Below are 18,024 nucleotides of genomic sequence, written 5' to 3'. Positions count from 1 at the left end.
ACAGGAAACAGAACCACAACTGTTGCAAGTCAGGTTCAAAAGAGCAGGTTTCATTTGGTTTAGGTTACCTTGACACACCACCGTGTCACATTTCAACACTGTAATTACTGGTCAACACCCAGTACCGTAAAACTGCAGGTTGGTATTGTATCTCTCAACTTCCCTCAGTAAGATATCATACCTGTACATACATTGAGCTGTAAAATAGCACTCACCTTTCCGATCCAGGTGCCCAGCAGGCTGACGCAGACCTTGCCGTTGTCGTAGAGGTTGGGATTGAGGCGGCCGCCGCACTGCGACAGGTAGCGAAACAGAGGTGGCACAGACGGGTAGATGTTGGGCAGCTGGATGTCAAACAGGAACAGACCGTCTTCGTAGGGCGTACGAGTCGGCCCTTTGATCAGAGCTGAGAACAGGTCCTGTGTCCAAGAAAGCAAAGACCTTTATGACACGTTTTATGCTGTATGCAGTCAGTGCAATCTGTATGATGTGTCCAACTGAGAAAATGATCAGGTAAGTGGAGAAAGCAGTACATCATAGCTCAAATAAAATAATGAGATAAGGGCAGCCAGCTTCTGTCTTAAGGTTATTAATTAGTTTTTAAATATCAATACTTTATTTCACATAAACCCCTGCTGTTTTCTGAAACAGATGATCCTACTATTTCTCTTCGGTCCTACTCCCTGCTGCTGTTAAAGGTCCTATGACGTGCTGCTTTTTGGATGCTTTTATATAGACCTTAGTGGTCCCCTAATACTGTATCTGAAGTCTCTTTCCCCAAATTCCGCTTTGGTGCAGAATTACAGCCACTAGAGCCAGTCCCACAATGAGCTTTCCTTAAGATGTGCCATTTCTGTGTCTGTAGCTTTAAATGCTATTGAAGGGGGGGACCTTTAATGTTTTGAAGACCAAGAAGAAAGGCTCATAATTGTATTTATTAGATTGTGTAATGATGCTTAGGATTAATTTAAAAGTCTGTGGTTGTACATCACCCGTATCTGTGAAGAACTCTGCATGAGAAATTCAAGTTCACGCATGCACACAGCTTTCAAATGTTTACACAGATTTTACATTTTTAATGCAGTTTGTTTTCAGGTGTGATATACAACCACACAGGCTTGGAAATTATTTCCAGAAATCTCACAAGCTCAAAATCTTGTGGACCCTTGATTAAGACCATAATATTAGCCCTTGGTAACGGCAATCGTGCAGTGAAATCTGACCAGACAAATAATGAGTAGTTATTGTAAATTCTGTTTTCTTGATGTGTGCTGTACAGTGATCCAGCAGATTTACCACCAAAGAAGGACAGAAGCTGCCAGTATTTTTAATACTAAGAGTGCTAATCTTCAAAATGAATCAGGGGGATGATTTATTATTAAAAATGGTGATAATACAGTAATGACAGGAAACCCACCATGCGATCTTCAAATGTTTTGACCATGATGCCGTCCGGCAGTGACGTTGCTAGTAGAGCCATTTCTTTCCTCACTGTGCTGAAGAATTTCTTTGCCTCCGCTGGCTGAAACTCCATTTTCTTAAATGAGTGCGTGTCTAAAAAAATATATATACACAGTATATAGAGAGAGAGGACAGACAGATGGTGATTGAATAGCAATACAGACAAAATAAAAAACAAACAGACTGTGTGGCCAGGGAATTAATCAAGCTAAAAAGTGTGTGTGTGTGTGTGTGTGTGTGTGTGTGTGTGTGTGTGTGTGTGTGTGCGAGACAACAGAATGGAAATGGGAAGCAGGCTTCTGTTTGTTGTCTGAGTGTTTAAGACAATCTTCACATTTCTCACCTGGTGCCCACTCCAGCACAGAGAACACCTCTCCCTTGGCGCTAGTAAAGGTGACACCAGGCTTGCCACCACTCTGCTGGCACAGTACTGGTGTATCACTGAGAAACTCACTGGGCCATTCTTGTCCACCCACCGGTGTCTGCGGCTCTTGCTGGGGCTTTTCCTCTCCAGCTCTCTCTACCTGAACCGTCACAAACTAGCAGGTGAGACCCAATCTAATGTTGCACTCATTTATTTGGACTGCACTGGCAAATTAAAAATCAACTCTGCCACGTTGTAGATTAATTTAACACCTACCTCTGTCCCTGCTCCTCCGCTCCCCCCCGCCTCCACCACAGCCTCCATCTTCTCCTCCTCCACGATGGCCACGTTGTCCAGCGTCTTCCTCAGGTTCTCCTGCAGCTTCTTAATGTCGTCCAGGAAACGTTTCTCCTTGGTTGGTTTCTCGGGGGCCGTGGGCGTCACCGAACTCGCTACATTAGTTGTTGAAGCGGGTTCAGCGGAGGTCGGAGAGGTTGGAGAACCGCCGGTCCAGAGCTGCTCCACAGTCATGTTCTTCAGGCTCTCCAGGATCTTCAGGGCCTCTTTCAACTCCCTGAAGCCCCGAGAGGCGCCATCTTTACTGGGCTTCTCTGCGCCATTAACAGCTCCTGGAGTGGTTCCTAATTTATTAAGTGTATAATAAATGAAATCAGAAATGTCAAACAGGGCACAGGTACAACGCTGCTTTGTAACTGTACCTAATATTTGATCCAGATCTGGTGAAGGTGCTTTTTTGGTCCTGTTCTTTGGAACAAACTGACAGTGACTGGAGATCTGTGACAACTGGAAACGTTTGTAGGGTTTAATTCTCTCTTTTACTATTGTTAAATGGTCTGTTTTTACTTTCACTTTTATATTTTATCATCTACTGTATTTTAATTATCTAATAGTATTGTCTATTTGCCCTTGGTTTAATGTGTTGCATTTTTTATTGTTTACTGTAAAGCACTTAGAGCTACATCTCTTGTATGAAAAGTCTCCATAAATAACGTTTAATATTATGATTAGTTAGTGTGTGTCTTTAGGTTGGTGTTAATTTATTTAGAGTTGCTGCACTCTCATTTTTTTCTAAAGCATGTACTTGTTGCTGTATACAATTAAACGGCAAAGCATTTTGAGTTTAATTGTAATCAATTGTGCTATATAAATAAAATATCATTACCTTGCCTAAAGACACATATTTCACTTTATTAACACACAACAAAAAAAGCTCTTTTGTCCTGTAGACAAAACTATCACATAGGTGACATGTTGACACTATTGCCTCGAAACAAACAATAATATAAATGTTACAAAAAATAAGCTCCCCACCTCCTCCAGAAGCAGGACTAGCAGCAGCCACAGATGGCTCTCCCTCCTCTCCAGGGGCTCCTTTAGTGGGGCTGGTGACCCCAGCTTTGCTGCCCTCTTGAGGGGGGATGATGAATGTCGCGGAGCTAGTGGGGGTGGGGGTCGGGGTCGCTGTGTCGATGATGTCTGTATTGTTGACGTGGCTGTCTTCCTCAGTAGTGAGGCCGTTATCAGTCTCCCAGCTGTCGCTCTCGTCCTCCCACTCCTCAGTGGACAGGACGCTGCTTGTCTCCTCCACCGAGTCGTAGTCTGTCTCCTCGATCTCAGACTCCACATTGTAGAGGTGCTGTGTGTGTGTGTGTGTGTGTGTAATTATTAGAAGACCGACGTCTCACTTCTAATGTCAAAACGATATTCAATTTCATTAAGGATAAACATTTACCTGTGGCAAGACAATGGTCATGGAGTTATCCGCCCACACCACCTCCACTTTGCTGCTCACATCTACCCTGGACACCTGTCCGACCGACGTCTGAGTGAAGGAGGGTGTAGAGACACAGTACAACAATTATCAACAGCCAACAACACCTTATACAATAATAAAACAAGACTAAAATGGTCAGAGGATATAGCGGGCTCTATTTTAACGATCTAAGCGCACGCATAAAGTGCCTGGCGTAGGTGCATTTAGGGCATGTATGAATCCACTTTTGCTAGTTTACCGCGAAAAAAAAAAAAAAAAAAAAAAAAAAGGTCTGTGCGTCAGGTGCATGGTTCAAAATAATTGTACTTAGTGTCTTAATTAGCAACGTGCAATAAACCAATCTGAATTTCACTCCAATTCCCTTTAAAAGCCAGGCACGTTTGTACCTTGGCGTATTGCTGTTATGATGGCGGATTTGGTAAGCAGGAAAGACATTTTCAGGAGAAGAAACTGATCTGCCTGTGCGTGAAGTGAAAGCACGCGATCACTTTCCGCTACCTCAAGATAGCAATACAGCAAGAATGCAACTGAACACACCTCCTTGTGAGGCCAGCACACCCATGGGTGCACAGATGGACGCAGGTGCATTTGCTATTTAAAAGACGGGGGCGCTGGACGGGAAATTGACAACTGCGTCGGTCTTAAACTAGCAAAGACACCTGCGTGGGGCTTTGGGCTTTGCGATGCGCTGGGTGCAAGATAGGGCCCTGTGTGTTATCTGACTGTAAAGCCCTTTGAGGCAAACTTGTGATTCTGTGTAATACAAATAAAAATCAATTTGACAGCAGACATCAGTGTTTATTACTCCAGAATATGACACATTTGATGTAACTGTACCTTACAGTTGCTCTAAAACCTCATGAGGTCAATAAAATGAGAACAGTCTATCCCTATGGGGGCAATAATGTGCTTAACCAGTTGGATTATGAAATAGTTTGAGGGCAAAGGTGACATTTGGCCCTGAGGGTGGTGCAGGAGAAAAGCTCATTGAGTGTAAAACAGAAACAAAGAACAGGTTCCTGGTTACTAAACATTTGCAGAGCAAAATATGATCCACTCAGTTGCCAGTTTATTAGGTAAAGCTAGCTAAAACAAATACAGTCTGATACAGTAATGCAATGAATGCTACCTTCATGAATGGTCAGTGAAAAAAAAAAAGTAGTTTGTGGTGCTGTTTATTGCATTATACCGAGAGGTGTTTCTATTATTTTGCGCAGCCCATCTGTGTCAATTGTTCTCACATCGTTTTCGCAGTCATGTCCGTTCTCAGAGTTCCATATTCTAATGACGATGTCGGTGGTGCGGAAGTGGAAATCTGGGTGATCAACGATGTCGTACACACTGACATCCTCCTCCATACCGAAAACCTGGAATAAAGCCAAAAAGAATACCAGGCCGATTTCATTTCTACTAATGACTCACATACAGCAGCCAGGTATCACAACATAAGACCAAGCCGCCCAACAAATATCAAGTGTTCTCATGGCTTTTACATTCTTGAAAACACAAACACTGTTGTTTTCCTGACTGACCTCCACGTCGTCGCTTCTGGAGTTGAGTTTGATCCACTTGACAACACATGTTCTGCCCTTGTGATCACCAGACTGGATCACACCGTACACTCCTGGGTCCTGGAGGGCTTGGGCTGAGAGAGCACAAAAACACACACACAAACACACCCACCCACACAGTTTAGAGAGCAAAACAAAGAACACCAAACACTTTAAACCTCTAATTGCAAATATTGCTAAAAAAAGATGCATCTGTATGAATGAAAATAGTTTGGCTGTAACATTCCAGCCTTAACGTACATCCCCGTTTTTTCAGTCCATTTTACAGACGCACAAACTTGGCATAGTTTCAGCAAATGACCTAGATACTGTAGGTACTAGGTGGCAGAGTGGCCTATATACAAAATCTCATCGCAGTCCACAGGGACAGAAATCTGACACATGCTGTGTCTTCACTGGTCTGAAATGTTGAAACGCAACAAAATAACACAAAAATTTATAATTTTTAAAATCAAACTGTTTTTCCTTACGTCGTTTGTCTACTACAAAGTCCCCAGGACAAAACTCATGGCTGTCGAGGTGCTGGATGGGGATGAGGTTGTTTGATCGGATCCCCTTCTCCACCCGCCCGTCCTTCCACATCACATCAGCCGTGGTCTTTGTGGATACAACTTCCACTGCAACCCTGTACAAACACACAAAGGTAAATATTAACAATGTAAATGCCTTTTATCATAAAGAGGACAATTTCTCGCTTGTGGTTCACTCATCACAAAAGGAAAGCTACTGTACAATACTGCTATTTTTACCCTCCTCCTATCCTGTCCACTTATCTACTGTAGCATTTATCTTTACTGAACCACATTTATTTTGCCTCTTGGAATGTTGAGACCTCAGTCTTCCCGCTCAGTCTCTTTTTTCATGATCTCCGTTCTAAAATGATTTAGAAAACCTGAATCTTGGCGAAGAACATCTGCAGTGTTGTGGTTTTGTTTGGTGAAGTAAAACAAGCCAGAGAGAGTGTGAAATCTGTGTTGTAAACTGAGGATGAGGGTGACTGTGTGTGGTTGAGAACATGACACCATCAGTAGTCTGAAAGACTCCTTGTGTGAGAGGCTGCTGTCGAGCACAGATCGAGACATGAGCCCTTTGACAAACAAGAGAGGAGGTTGGAGGGACACACAGACACACTGTTGTCAGATTTCCCGGGTCAGCAGCTGTTGCTTTATCCAGTCTGCAACAGACGATGTCATGGGTCTTATTTTTACACCAAATTCCTGAAACAGTTGCGAGGACGCACCAGCCCAATCAGCTTTATAGATATTCCTAATGTCAAAACATTTTGGTTGTTCCCCCAGACTCTGGATTATTTACTGGTCACTTTTACGCACTTGCAGTAAGGGATGAAGATGGTATGAATGTATGGAGTGATGAATGGATGAAACATAAAAAAAAAAAGAAAAAAAAAAAAAAAAAGACAGAAATAAATAAAATGAAAAAAAAAAATAGAAAAGTACAAAGCAGTGCAAGCAACAAAGACACAGCGGAGAAGGAAAAAAAGACAACAATACAGGGGTTTTGTTTACTGCCGTTTACCCACCGGTCTCCAGGCTTGAACTCGCGGGAAAACTTGGTCCTCTTCTTCTTGTGCTTCCTCTTCAGGTTACGGATGGAGAGCGGGATGCTCTTCTTACGGTTGGTTCCCAGACCGCCGCTCTGAGAAGAGGCTGTAGAGCTGGCCGATGACGTCAGAGAGCTGCAACCAAGATTATAGTCACAGGTTAACATCTCATAATAGATTGGTCCGCAAAAGTCAGAAAATAGTTTAAAAAGCTCTTCCCAGTCCAAAACCCAAAGATATTCCATTTAAATCATAGAAGAACCTCAGAACACCTGCACATATTCACATTTGACAATCAGAACCAGAGTATTTTTTATTTTTTTTGCTGAACACAGTGACTTCAGCAGTTAAGCAATTACCAAAATGGTTGCAGATTAGTGTTCTGTCAATCAACTAATAGATTAATTGACTAATTGTTAAAGCTTTCATTTACAGCACAGCAAAAAAGAACTGGGCTTAATGTAGAACTATGTAAAGCTGAATCAGCTTAATTAATAATGCAAATCAAACTTAAAGCAAAATCAACAATAAGAGACAAACTGCACAACTGCAAGTTGATTCGGCTGGGTTAACTGGCAGAATAATCGGCAATAACTACTGTAAGCCTGTTGTAGAGAGGTCATTTGTCTTTTTTTTCCCCCAATGCTAACAATATTTCACTTATTTTTCCAAATGTAAAAAATCCAGTGCAACAGTAGCAATCTTATTCAAATGGGAAAAACATGAGGATGAGGGACACAATGGATGTGGCCGCACTGGGCAACTGGTCCTATGAAGCTCTGTAATAGTAAGTGATGTTGTTTTACTGGATTGCATCTTATTATTTAGAGCTGAAACAACAATTAGTCGATCAACAGAAAATAATTGGCAACTGTTTTGATAACAGATAAATGATTCTTGATGCTTTTTGTCATTTATAGTCAACTGAATATCTTTGGGTTTTTCCCGACTAATGTTTAGATACAACAACTAATTTAAACAAGTCACCTTGGGTTCTGGGAAATTATAATTTAATTATAATAATTTTCTGACATTTCATAGACAAAATGATTAATCGAGAAAAGAAACAGCCAATTAATTATAAAGGAAAATAATAGCTTGCTGCAGTCCTACTGTTAGTGTAATGTATAAACTCTTGCCCTCCCAAACACCTTGCAATATACTGCACTCCAACACAACACCTTAAACTCTGGCTTTAAATATTACCAGGCTTCAATCAACCCCCCTCAGACATACACTCAGTAAAATCTTTAACATTTAATCTCCACAAAGAAAGTTTTTTTGCGTCAGAGCACATTTTACTTTACAGAAGCTCACATTATTGCCTCCATACCGGTTAGTGGACAAGTGACCGACGCTGGGTGCTTATCAGCTTGTCCTCCCACACTTCAACAGACCGAAAACAACCTACCAAATAACTACATTTGGTTAACAGACCTGGTATCGTCCGTGTCTTCTGCAGCCTCGTCGTCAGCGTCCTGCTCTCCGTGTTCAGCCGAAGGGTCGTAGATGTTCTGGGAGTCCGGAGGGTTCTGGAAGGGCACCACAGGGCCGTTGTTGTTGTTGTTGGGATGAGAAGTGTCTGTCTGCTCTGATTTGTGCTCTCCTGGTGAGAGATAAAACATTAGGAATTCAATTTAAGTGAATGATGGATAATCCTTTTAAAATAAGAGATTCAATAAACGGTATACATTTAAAACCCAAATAATTCAAAAGTGTAAATCATAGATTTCTTTGGCAGTCTCTGTCTCAACAAGCTCATAGTGTCTGGGTACTTTAGGATTTTAAATTTGATACGGCTTCACAGAGTGAGAGTCATATTTTATTTTCCTGGATCATGAAAACCGATGCAATACATTTCTGAGCTGTAGTGCAATTTCCAATAGTCCATTCCCTCTGTACTGAGCCCCCCTGATATCTCACAGGAACTTTAAATCATTCTGACTCTGCTCTGCATGGAGACACTTTGTTCTCAGCTACTTTAGAGAAGATGTAAGCAAAAAGTAATGCAGTTTTCTGACTGCATGCAGAGACAGGAAATGATCACGTTTTTGGCTAATGATTAATTGTGATGATTAGACAAATTAGTTGGACCAGAGAGATTTACAAGATCAAACCATCCTAAACTACCCAACCACTACTGGATTTCTGAGGCAGATAAGTTAAAAGAATCTGAACCCTAAAAAAAAAAATAAAAAACTGAAAACATATTGGCCGATATGTGTTCATGTTCTACTTAACATGATAATTTGTGTTGTAGTGTCGTTGTTTGATTTCTCATATGCACATCTAGTTTTAAGGGAATAAAATTCTTAAACATTAGAGTCTTGCTGAACTCATAATAGAGGTACCACTGACTGCATTAGAGAGCAGAAGTGTGTGTGGGTGTATACTATACTGTTTGACACCTTGTGCGTCGGCATTCTCAGTTTTCTTCCCCGAATCCTTCTTGAACATCCTTTTCAACTGCCACACACACACACACACACACACACACACACACACACACACACACACACACACACACACACACACACACACACACACACACACACACACACACACACACACACACACACACACACACACACACACACACACACACACACACACACACACACACACACACACACACACACACACACACACACACACACACACAGAGTTTGAAGATGAAAAATTGCAGCCTTGCAGTTTACAAATGCTCAGTCTCTGTAATAGCACAAGATGTCCATTCCTAAAATACAACCGACACAGTGATCATCCCCTGTGACCCCCCCCTTTATTAACTTCTGGTGTAAAACAGGTGACATTGAGTGTTAATAAGATCCTGAGGAGATAACGTACTGGATCATCCTACATTCTTACAACAGGTAACAAGCTCCTCATATACCATAAAAGACCACTTAATCTATACTCTAACATATATGAATAAATATTATCCTCACCTTTCTGACCACGGGGTCTTCGGGCAAGACAGGGGCACCCTCGGGTCCATCACAGGTGATCCGCTTGGCGTCCCCCTGAGCAGGGAAAACGTATAGGGCCCTCTCTCCTAGCTGCCTCTGGGTATGGTCGTAGTATCCTAGACGCCTCACCCTAAACCCAACCAGCACAGTAACATTGCCCCGTGGGCAACAAGATACAGTTTCAGTTTGTATCTGTTCTGCATACATAAATCTGTGTGAGGATATATCGATGAATATTCAGACTGACCTGCAGAGATTTTCATGTGTGATGATGGAGGGAGGGGGATAGACACTGTCTGAACCTTTGGGAGAGTAGCTCTTTGTGATCCACGTCACCTTCAGTTCAACGACTTTCACCTGAGAAGAGCATGACGACACCATGGAGACAATTTAGGCTATTTAAGATACATAATTACATGTTAAACCCAGTTTATTCAAGTATATGACTCCAATAGAGTTGGCCATTAAAAAAAAAAAATCGTCTCACCTCTTCTACCACCACTCTGAACTTGCACTTCCTGCTCAGGACAGGTTTGACCCCCGACAGCCACTGTACATTAGAGAAGACTTTGGCCGGACCAATCAGGACCTGACCTGGGTAGAAACCATACGCCTCGTCGAAGAACAGACCCTGAAGAACAAACACAGTAAGAGGATACAATATGACTACAACTGAGAACATGTTGTTGATGATTTATTAGCTATTTAGAACCAACACAAGGATGCATTATAATCAACATGTACAACTAAAACAACTTCACAATAAACAAATATTTGCCTATGTGAATTGCAATGCAGCATATCAGATATTTTCTGCACATTAATGTTTAAAAAGCAAACGTGAAAACCCTCTGGGATGGGTGATAGATAGATAGATAGATAGATAGATAGATAGATAGATAGATAGATAGATAGATAGATAGATAGATAGATAGATAGATAGATAGATAGATAGATAGATAGATAGATAGATAGATAGATAGATACAATACAACTGATCAGTAGGCCTAAACAAATTGCAGCTTTAGTCTTTCTGATAATGTAAAATCCCATTAATAAGTGTTGAAAAGGAAATGGTTCACCATCATCTGTCAAGACAACTAAAAATTGGAAACATTACTGTTTTAAATGAAGACCACTTTGCATTGCATTTCAATTTCTAGAAAACAAAAATTATTGTTTTCTATAGCAGAGGAAATACTTACAAATACTACAATATTTCCTTATTGTTCAAACTAGACCTACACACAACTATGGATGGATATTACATTGGATAACAAATAAGAACCATCTACAGACAGCATACCAGCTATTTGTGAAGGGATCTGATCCCCCGACTAGCAGCTGCTCTGTTCAGGGTGGATGTACCTGAGGTGACAGATAAGAGCTTGTGGCTACATACCGAATCACTGACATGCGGACAGACGTCGTAAAGCTTGGCACCGTCCTCCACACTCATGGAGCACCTGGAGGGAGGCACAGAGAGAGAGAGAGACAACAAGTTGACACTCACTGGATTTGGCACTGATCAATGTGTGCCAGCATGTAGTCACGCTGACAGACAGGGTTACACAGTACACACGGTTACACACACACAGTTACACACACACAGTTACACACACACAGTTACACACACACACACTCTACCTGGCTCCGTTGGAGAGCTTGAGGATAATGTGATTAGTCAGGTCATACACTTTCCCCAGCCAGAAGTCATAGGCGATGTAGTCGCCGTACATAAAAGACTAGAAAAAACACAATTACAATAAGAAAATCAATCAGTTCTATCAATTTTACATTTTTATCAAAGTATTACCCTTTTTTGTGACCTAGAGGATACATTTTCAGGTACTTTATTTCTGTTACGAACTACTATTGGAAGATTTAAATGATTCTGTGAGCAACAGTATGTATTCAACAAGTTTTGGGCCTGTGTTGTGTCTGATGTATTGAGTTTACTCTTGTTATGTTGGGAGTATGAATGTTATGTATGTAAGGTTATGTTTTGTTGTACCGTTGATGGCGTATTAATAGTGTAGATGTATGTAATCCAGTTTATGTAATATTCTTAGCAATAATAGAGACCCCAGGCAGAGTAGCTTATGTTGAAGACTGACAGATCTTAATAAACAAACAAACACAATAGTTATGAGGATCACTTGCAGATCAGTCTGAGAGACCAACACTGGCAGGTCTACAGATTTAATTCACTCCTTTCAGGTCCCGGAAACACTGTGCTATTGTAGGTTAACTGACTCGAGAGATTGCTTGGATTGCAATATTTTTTACTGAAAGTTGCAGAGGGTCACCATTACTATTAGCATATTTCTAGACCAACCCCTATTATCAACCATGACTGAAGTGAATCATCTGGTACCAAATACTGATTTGAGTAGTAAGTGTACAATGAGATTGATAATTGAGTGTTTATCATATACAATTACCCACATACATTTGATTATCCTTAACATAATGCAATAAAACACACTCCTAAACTATATGAAACAGGCTATGCAGTGACACGCTGTATTTGTTTTTAAATCACATTTGAAAATATGCATTATTACTAAACGTGTGCCATTAAAAGTATTAGTTGCAGTATCTGTGAAATAAATTTCAGTGTTACCATAAATGTATTAAGGCCCTTCAATAAAATGTCTTACCCAGATGTGCTGCAGGTCTTTGCTGTTAACTGGATACAGAACACAGTTTGTCCCCACTAGTTTCACTGCACACTCAATGTCAATGTTGGTCACAATACCACACTGGCTGTCCTGTAATGCATCAAACAGGGACACTTGGGTATTGCTTGTAAAAAAATTAAAATAAATAAAATGCTTTGGTCCACAAGCATCACTGGATTGAGGGTATGTGAACGAGACAACACTTGAATTTAAACCAAAAGAGAAAGTCTTGCATTTGTATTCAGATTGTGAGATTGTGACTGCATTAACATAAAAAGTCTCCCCTTAGACCTTTTTAAGTGTCGACCTGTAATGTTATTCCAGTCATGTCTGATGCAGCAAATGGAACAGAGTGGTAAATAGCGACAGGACTGACAAAAACAGAGACTTGGTTGAAAGAAAACTAGAAATAACAAGACAGAATGAGAGAGGTGAAGTGAAAAGGGAGAGTTATAGACAAAGAAAAAAAACTTCACTTACATTAGAATTGTTTCTTCGCACCATGTCTCTAATTACGATAGATCGATCTTCAAGTTTCAGCTGTAAAAGAAACAGCAAACAGGTTTAGAAAATGCTGGATAACAGTTGGGTGACCTCATCTTTCAGAAATCGTACACCGACAGAAGCTGCTGCTGGGTGTTGGTCACTGAAATTGTATCATCATTTTCTAATGATAACTGCAGAGAATAACTATTCAAATCAATGGCCCTGTGATGAACATTGGAGAAGAACTTTGAAATGAACAAACTACACATAAATCACATTCACACTTAGAACCTGACAACATTACGGATATGATTCGTCACAGCCTTGTCTTGTTCCCGCTCACAGCCATGAAGACTGCAACATGCACAGTCAGCAGAGCTGAAATGCCCCCTGAGAGCAGATTAAATTATTTTGCCACCCATAAAGAGACACATTTCACTGAGCTGGCCAGCATGAGACTCTAGGTTGAGAATGGTGAAAGAGTCAGCAACCATATTGTCTTTATCAATTTTGAATCAACACGTTGAAATAAAAATAGGAGCTGTAAAACGCCATTGTTTACAACTAGAGAACCCACAGCTTGATGGACAGATGGAGCCAAAACAGCATTGATCAAAGACTACAAGCCCGGAGAGACCCAGTGTAGAAAACACGAGCCGCTGGGATAAACTTGGCACAAGCTCAGCTCTCGGAGTTGCAGTGGGAAACCTTGTTCCCATTAGCTACATTTTGCTGTGTCACTCTGCCTGTTAATGGAAATTAAGAGCAAAAATAGCCCTGCATTAAAATGGTGTTGCTGGAGCCATGTTGCTTCAGGCACCAGTGAGATGATTAAATATGATGCAGGAAGGCCAGTTTGAGTAATAGATCCATGAGATTGGAGGCTCATCAGAAAGCAAAACACTGAACAGTATTTTATCACTACAGTACAAGACAGGATTTTAAAAATCTGGTAAATTATCATTTTATCCTCTGTCGCAAAACAATCCCCAGGTACACATCAAAAACCTGTGATAACGTTACAAAGTGAAAATGACACCACATTGGGTTGCGGCAAAATTCAAATTAGGTTGAACTTTTTTTGCCAGATGACCCTCTGTGGCCTCACTGAAGTGAATGAGGGTCTGTGTTTGTATGTCTTAACACAACATTAAGCACATGCTTTGTATCTCTTACAGAGAGGAAGCAGTATGATGAATGCACTCCTTCTGCTTTACTTGAAATTAAAACAGAGTGATAGGGGCAGATTTCACACCACAGTTTTGCTTCTCTATGCCACGAGTAGGCACAAAATTGAGCCAGGGGACAGGGTCTAAGCCTTACTGATGCCATTAGACAAAATGTAGTGGGTTATGAATATGTTTTATTTACTGCTGGATTTCTCCTTTCAAAAAAAAACAGCTAAAAGTGTCATCAAGCACTCTGCACTACAATACACTCCAGCAACATATGAGATTTTAAAATCAACTTATATTTTACACACAATATGTGCTTGTCTTGAGTCCGACCAAATGTCAACGGAGAGGAGGTCCGAGGATTAACTGTTGTAGCTAGAGATCCACTTCCTGGGCAACAGAGGTGACGAGTTGAAAGTTAGCATGACCCATAATCAGATGGCCACAATCAAAATAAGATACATGTTGAAAATACCAGAATTTCCATTAATCAAATCCCCAAATAAATCTATGTGTTAAGACGCAAAAACATTGTACTGAAGAACACACACACACACACACACACACACACACACACACACACACACACACACACACACACACACACACACACACACACACACACACACACACACACACACACACACACACACACCTCATCTAAACCTTTTAGCTCAGAGAAGCGGCACGCACTAAACATTTTTTGAAACGGAGACACAGCTCTTCTTCATTAATATTCTTTCAGTGCATCATGCTGCATTGCGCTACTGTAGTAACTGATTGCCTCACCAGTTGTTCTTATCCCCCCCTTCAAACACTGTTTAAAATCAATACCATTTACCCCGCTGTAAGAGGAAGCAGAGACAGCAGACAGACTACAGCAAGACTTTTGCTCCCATTATAGTGGGGTGGCATAGCTCAATAAATTAAACATTTTTTTCATTTTGTGATAAAAGTACCAAAATCAGCAGATGTGTTGATAGATACATTGGGAACAAAACTGGATATTGGGCCATTGCAAACTCCCACCCTGGTTGCCGTGGCGGCCATTTTAAAAAATGGCTGCCACGGCAGCGGTTTGTCAAAATTTCCAATCCCATTGGACCCACATGTAATAACGGACATAATCTAGATTTTAGTAACCCTGAGAACCCAATGAAATACTCACAATTATATGTAATCATATAATTTCATTATATAATAATTTTGTGTTATAATTTTATTATGACTTATCAGTATGTGGCTAACCATTATGGAAACCATAATTTCAAATTTAATGATAGATACCTATGTTCCTAAAAAACGACATTTTTATTTATTTTTTATGCTGATGATACGCAGATGTACCTGCCGGTTATACACACAGACACAGAAATGTTGTAGAAATGAGTTCACTTAATGACTGCCTTTGTGATGTCAAAAACATTTTTTCAGCTGAACTCAAACAAAACCGAGATCGTCGTTGGGTCCCAGCATATGGCAAAAGAAAATCTGCCTGTGTCTGGTCCCCTATTCAATAGGGGATCCCAACCTTTTTTGAGCCAGGGACCAATAGTGCCTATTGGACAACCTCAAGCGTGTTACAAGGAAACTTGGTGACTGGTTTGACAGTAAATTTAAGTTTTGCAAAAATATGATCCATCTTAACTTTTAAAAGACAGAGTGACCATTTTACACGCCTTCATCTCATCAAACCTGGATTACTGCAACAGTCTACTTGCCCGAACCCAAATCTATTGATTGACTCCAGACTGTCCAGAACCAAGAGACATGATCACATCACTCCTCTACACTCCCAGTATGTTTTAGAATAGATTTTAAAATTTGACTTACATTGTTTTCTTTAAAAAAAATGTTTTTCTGAGTGCCTGGGTAGCTCACCTGGTAGAGCGCAAACCCATATATAGAGGTTTTCTCCATTGACGCAGCAGCCACGGGTTCAACTCCGACCTGCAGCCCTTTGCTGCATGTCATTCCCTCTCTCTCACCCCTTTCACATCTTCAGCTGTCCTATACAAATAAAGGCCTAAAAATGCCCTAAACAGTATTGGTTTTATACACCACCTTGTTTTTAAATCGGTTTTCTTTTAAAACCTTTTTTTTTTTACTTTCTGGTTTTATTTTGCGGCCTTTGTTTTTGCCCTTAGCACTTTGTAATGTGGATTTTGAAAAGTGCTCTATAAATAAAGATTATTACAATTATTATAAATTATTTTTAAATTATTAAAATAAAGTAATTTACGAATGAAACCTAATCAGGGGAATATGTCTCTGGTTTAGTTCATTTAATAAAGTATTATCACTGCTTGATTTGCCTTCATCATATGATAAGCAGTAAGGAAAAAAGACAAAAAGATGGAAAGGAGGGAGTATTCTCTGTCGCTCACGTGAAGTACACAATTACTTATTAAAACAAAATAATTTGCCATGCATACAGAGGCCCTGTGCTAAAAAAACTAGACAGCTTGGTTACAACAAAGCAGCTGACTGTTGCTATGGCTCATGTAGTAATGATGAGAAGTAAGGCGGGAAGGTGGTGGTAAACACAGAGTCAGACAACAAAAGAAAACGACATGCTCCTTTGCACAAATGGATGGATGTATATATATATCCATCCATTTGTGCAAAGGAGCATGTCATTTTTATTTTATTTATTTATTTATTTATTTATTTATTTATTATTTATTTATTTATATATATATATATATATATATATATATATATATATATATATATATATATATATATATATATATATATATATATATATATATATATATATATATATATATATATATATATATATATATATATATATGTGTGTGTGTGTGTGTGTGTGTGTGTGTTCTGAATAGAACACAACCTTGGCTGCCTCTTCATCCAGGCTGATAAGGTAGAAGGCACCAGATTGATTACAGAAATCGATGGAGGACAGTATTTGCTTTGACTTCCCGGCCCAATTAACACAAGTCATTATTCATGTTTCGTACAAAAAGGGAGAGGGGGAAAAGAGACACTGCAGAGGACTGCAGCTCGAGGCCACACCTTTTCTCAGTTTCATCTCCATACTAACAAGCAATCTGATCCACAAAATACAACAGGAAGTCAAATAAACACAAGACACACACACACACACACACTCTTGAGCCTTGTGAATTCTGTGTGGAGCTTAAAGAAATATCTCGGGACAATTATTCGCTTTCTTGCTGAGAGTTAGATAAGAAGATTGATACCCCTCTTGTGCCAGTATGGTAAATATGTAGCTGACTTATTTCTTGGCCAGGACCAGTTGCCAGGCAACTGGCGAATGATCCAATTTTTGGTGGTTATAGTGTAGTTTTTATGGTGGAAGAAAAAAAAAATTGATAAAACTAACTGGTGTTATTTCTAATGTAAATGGATTTGTAGTTTACAGTACAATGTGCTTAGAAGTACCATCATGCAGCCTTTTAAAAAGGCACAGGGGTTTTCAATTATTGTGGCTGGTTAGACCTCTGCTCAGGTTGAAGTCAATCAGAGCTATGCTGGCAAGGTAGCCAGATCAAGCCAAATCTAGACGCACCGTAGCGGCAACAAATGTAATCAGGGTCAGTCTAGAAACTCTCCGTTGGCTTGCGAGCTGGAAAAAACAAATTCTGGTCAGGCCAATCACATCGTGTATAGAGTCAGTGGGCGGGCTTAACATAAGGAGGGCAGAGTTGCAACGGTTCCGCGTGAATTCCCTGCTACTTGGAAACAAAGAAGATGGCTGCTGCTGCTGGCGAACAGCGGTCTTCCGAATCGGCTTTGGTCGCGACTCTGGAAGACTTGGAAGTCACTTAAGCACTGAAGTCATTCTTAAAAAAAGGAAGATGTGTTCGGAGTTTTGCCGACAAAAGTTTAATCTATCAACTAGCGTTGCTCTGGTTGGCTATGAGTGCAGAGGGAATTTGAAAGACAACCGTTTATCCCGCCCCTC

At 40.3% G+C, this 18,024-nt stretch overlaps 1 protein-coding gene across 2 annotated transcripts in view; it reads right to left on the bottom strand.

The window, feature by feature from the left end:
* ube2o (ubiquitin-conjugating enzyme E2O) overlaps positions 1 to 18,024 on the bottom strand; it is a 31,552-nt gene that overhangs the window by 4,983 nt on the left and 8,545 nt on the right. For both annotated transcript variants that reach the window (XM_028597043.1, XM_028597036.1), the window contains exons 2-20: positions 12,886 to 12,945; positions 12,385 to 12,495; positions 11,369 to 11,466; positions 11,124 to 11,187; positions 10,209 to 10,352; positions 9,969 to 10,078; positions 9,701 to 9,851; positions 9,161 to 9,218; positions 8,190 to 8,358; positions 6,732 to 6,887; positions 5,662 to 5,816; positions 5,153 to 5,265; positions 4,862 to 4,987; positions 3,579 to 3,668; positions 3,158 to 3,482; positions 2,102 to 2,466; positions 1,805 to 1,985; positions 1,418 to 1,554; positions 216 to 419 (exon numbers count right to left, since the gene is read on the bottom strand). In XM_028597043.1, the coding sequence (XP_028452844.1) occupies positions 216 to 419; positions 1,418 to 1,554; positions 1,805 to 1,985; positions 2,102 to 2,466; positions 3,158 to 3,482; positions 3,579 to 3,668; positions 4,862 to 4,987; positions 5,153 to 5,265; positions 5,662 to 5,816; positions 6,732 to 6,887; positions 8,190 to 8,358; positions 9,161 to 9,218; positions 9,701 to 9,851; positions 9,969 to 10,078; positions 10,209 to 10,352; positions 11,124 to 11,187; positions 11,369 to 11,466; positions 12,385 to 12,495; positions 12,886 to 12,945 (2,817 nt within the window). The remainder of the gene's footprint in view (positions 1 to 215; positions 420 to 1,417; positions 1,555 to 1,804; positions 1,986 to 2,101; positions 2,467 to 3,157; positions 3,483 to 3,578; positions 3,669 to 4,861; positions 4,988 to 5,152; positions 5,266 to 5,661; positions 5,817 to 6,731; positions 6,888 to 8,189; positions 8,359 to 9,160; positions 9,219 to 9,700; positions 9,852 to 9,968; positions 10,079 to 10,208; positions 10,353 to 11,123; positions 11,188 to 11,368; positions 11,467 to 12,384; positions 12,496 to 12,885; positions 12,946 to 18,024) is intronic.

This window comes from Perca flavescens, chromosome 2 (assembly GCF_004354835.1).
Source record: "Perca flavescens isolate YP-PL-M2 chromosome 2, PFLA_1.0, whole genome shotgun sequence".
NCBI classification, from domain to species: Eukaryota; Metazoa; Chordata; class Actinopteri; order Perciformes; family Percidae; genus Perca; species Perca flavescens.
This window is presented reverse-complemented; position numbering and strand designations above follow the sequence as displayed.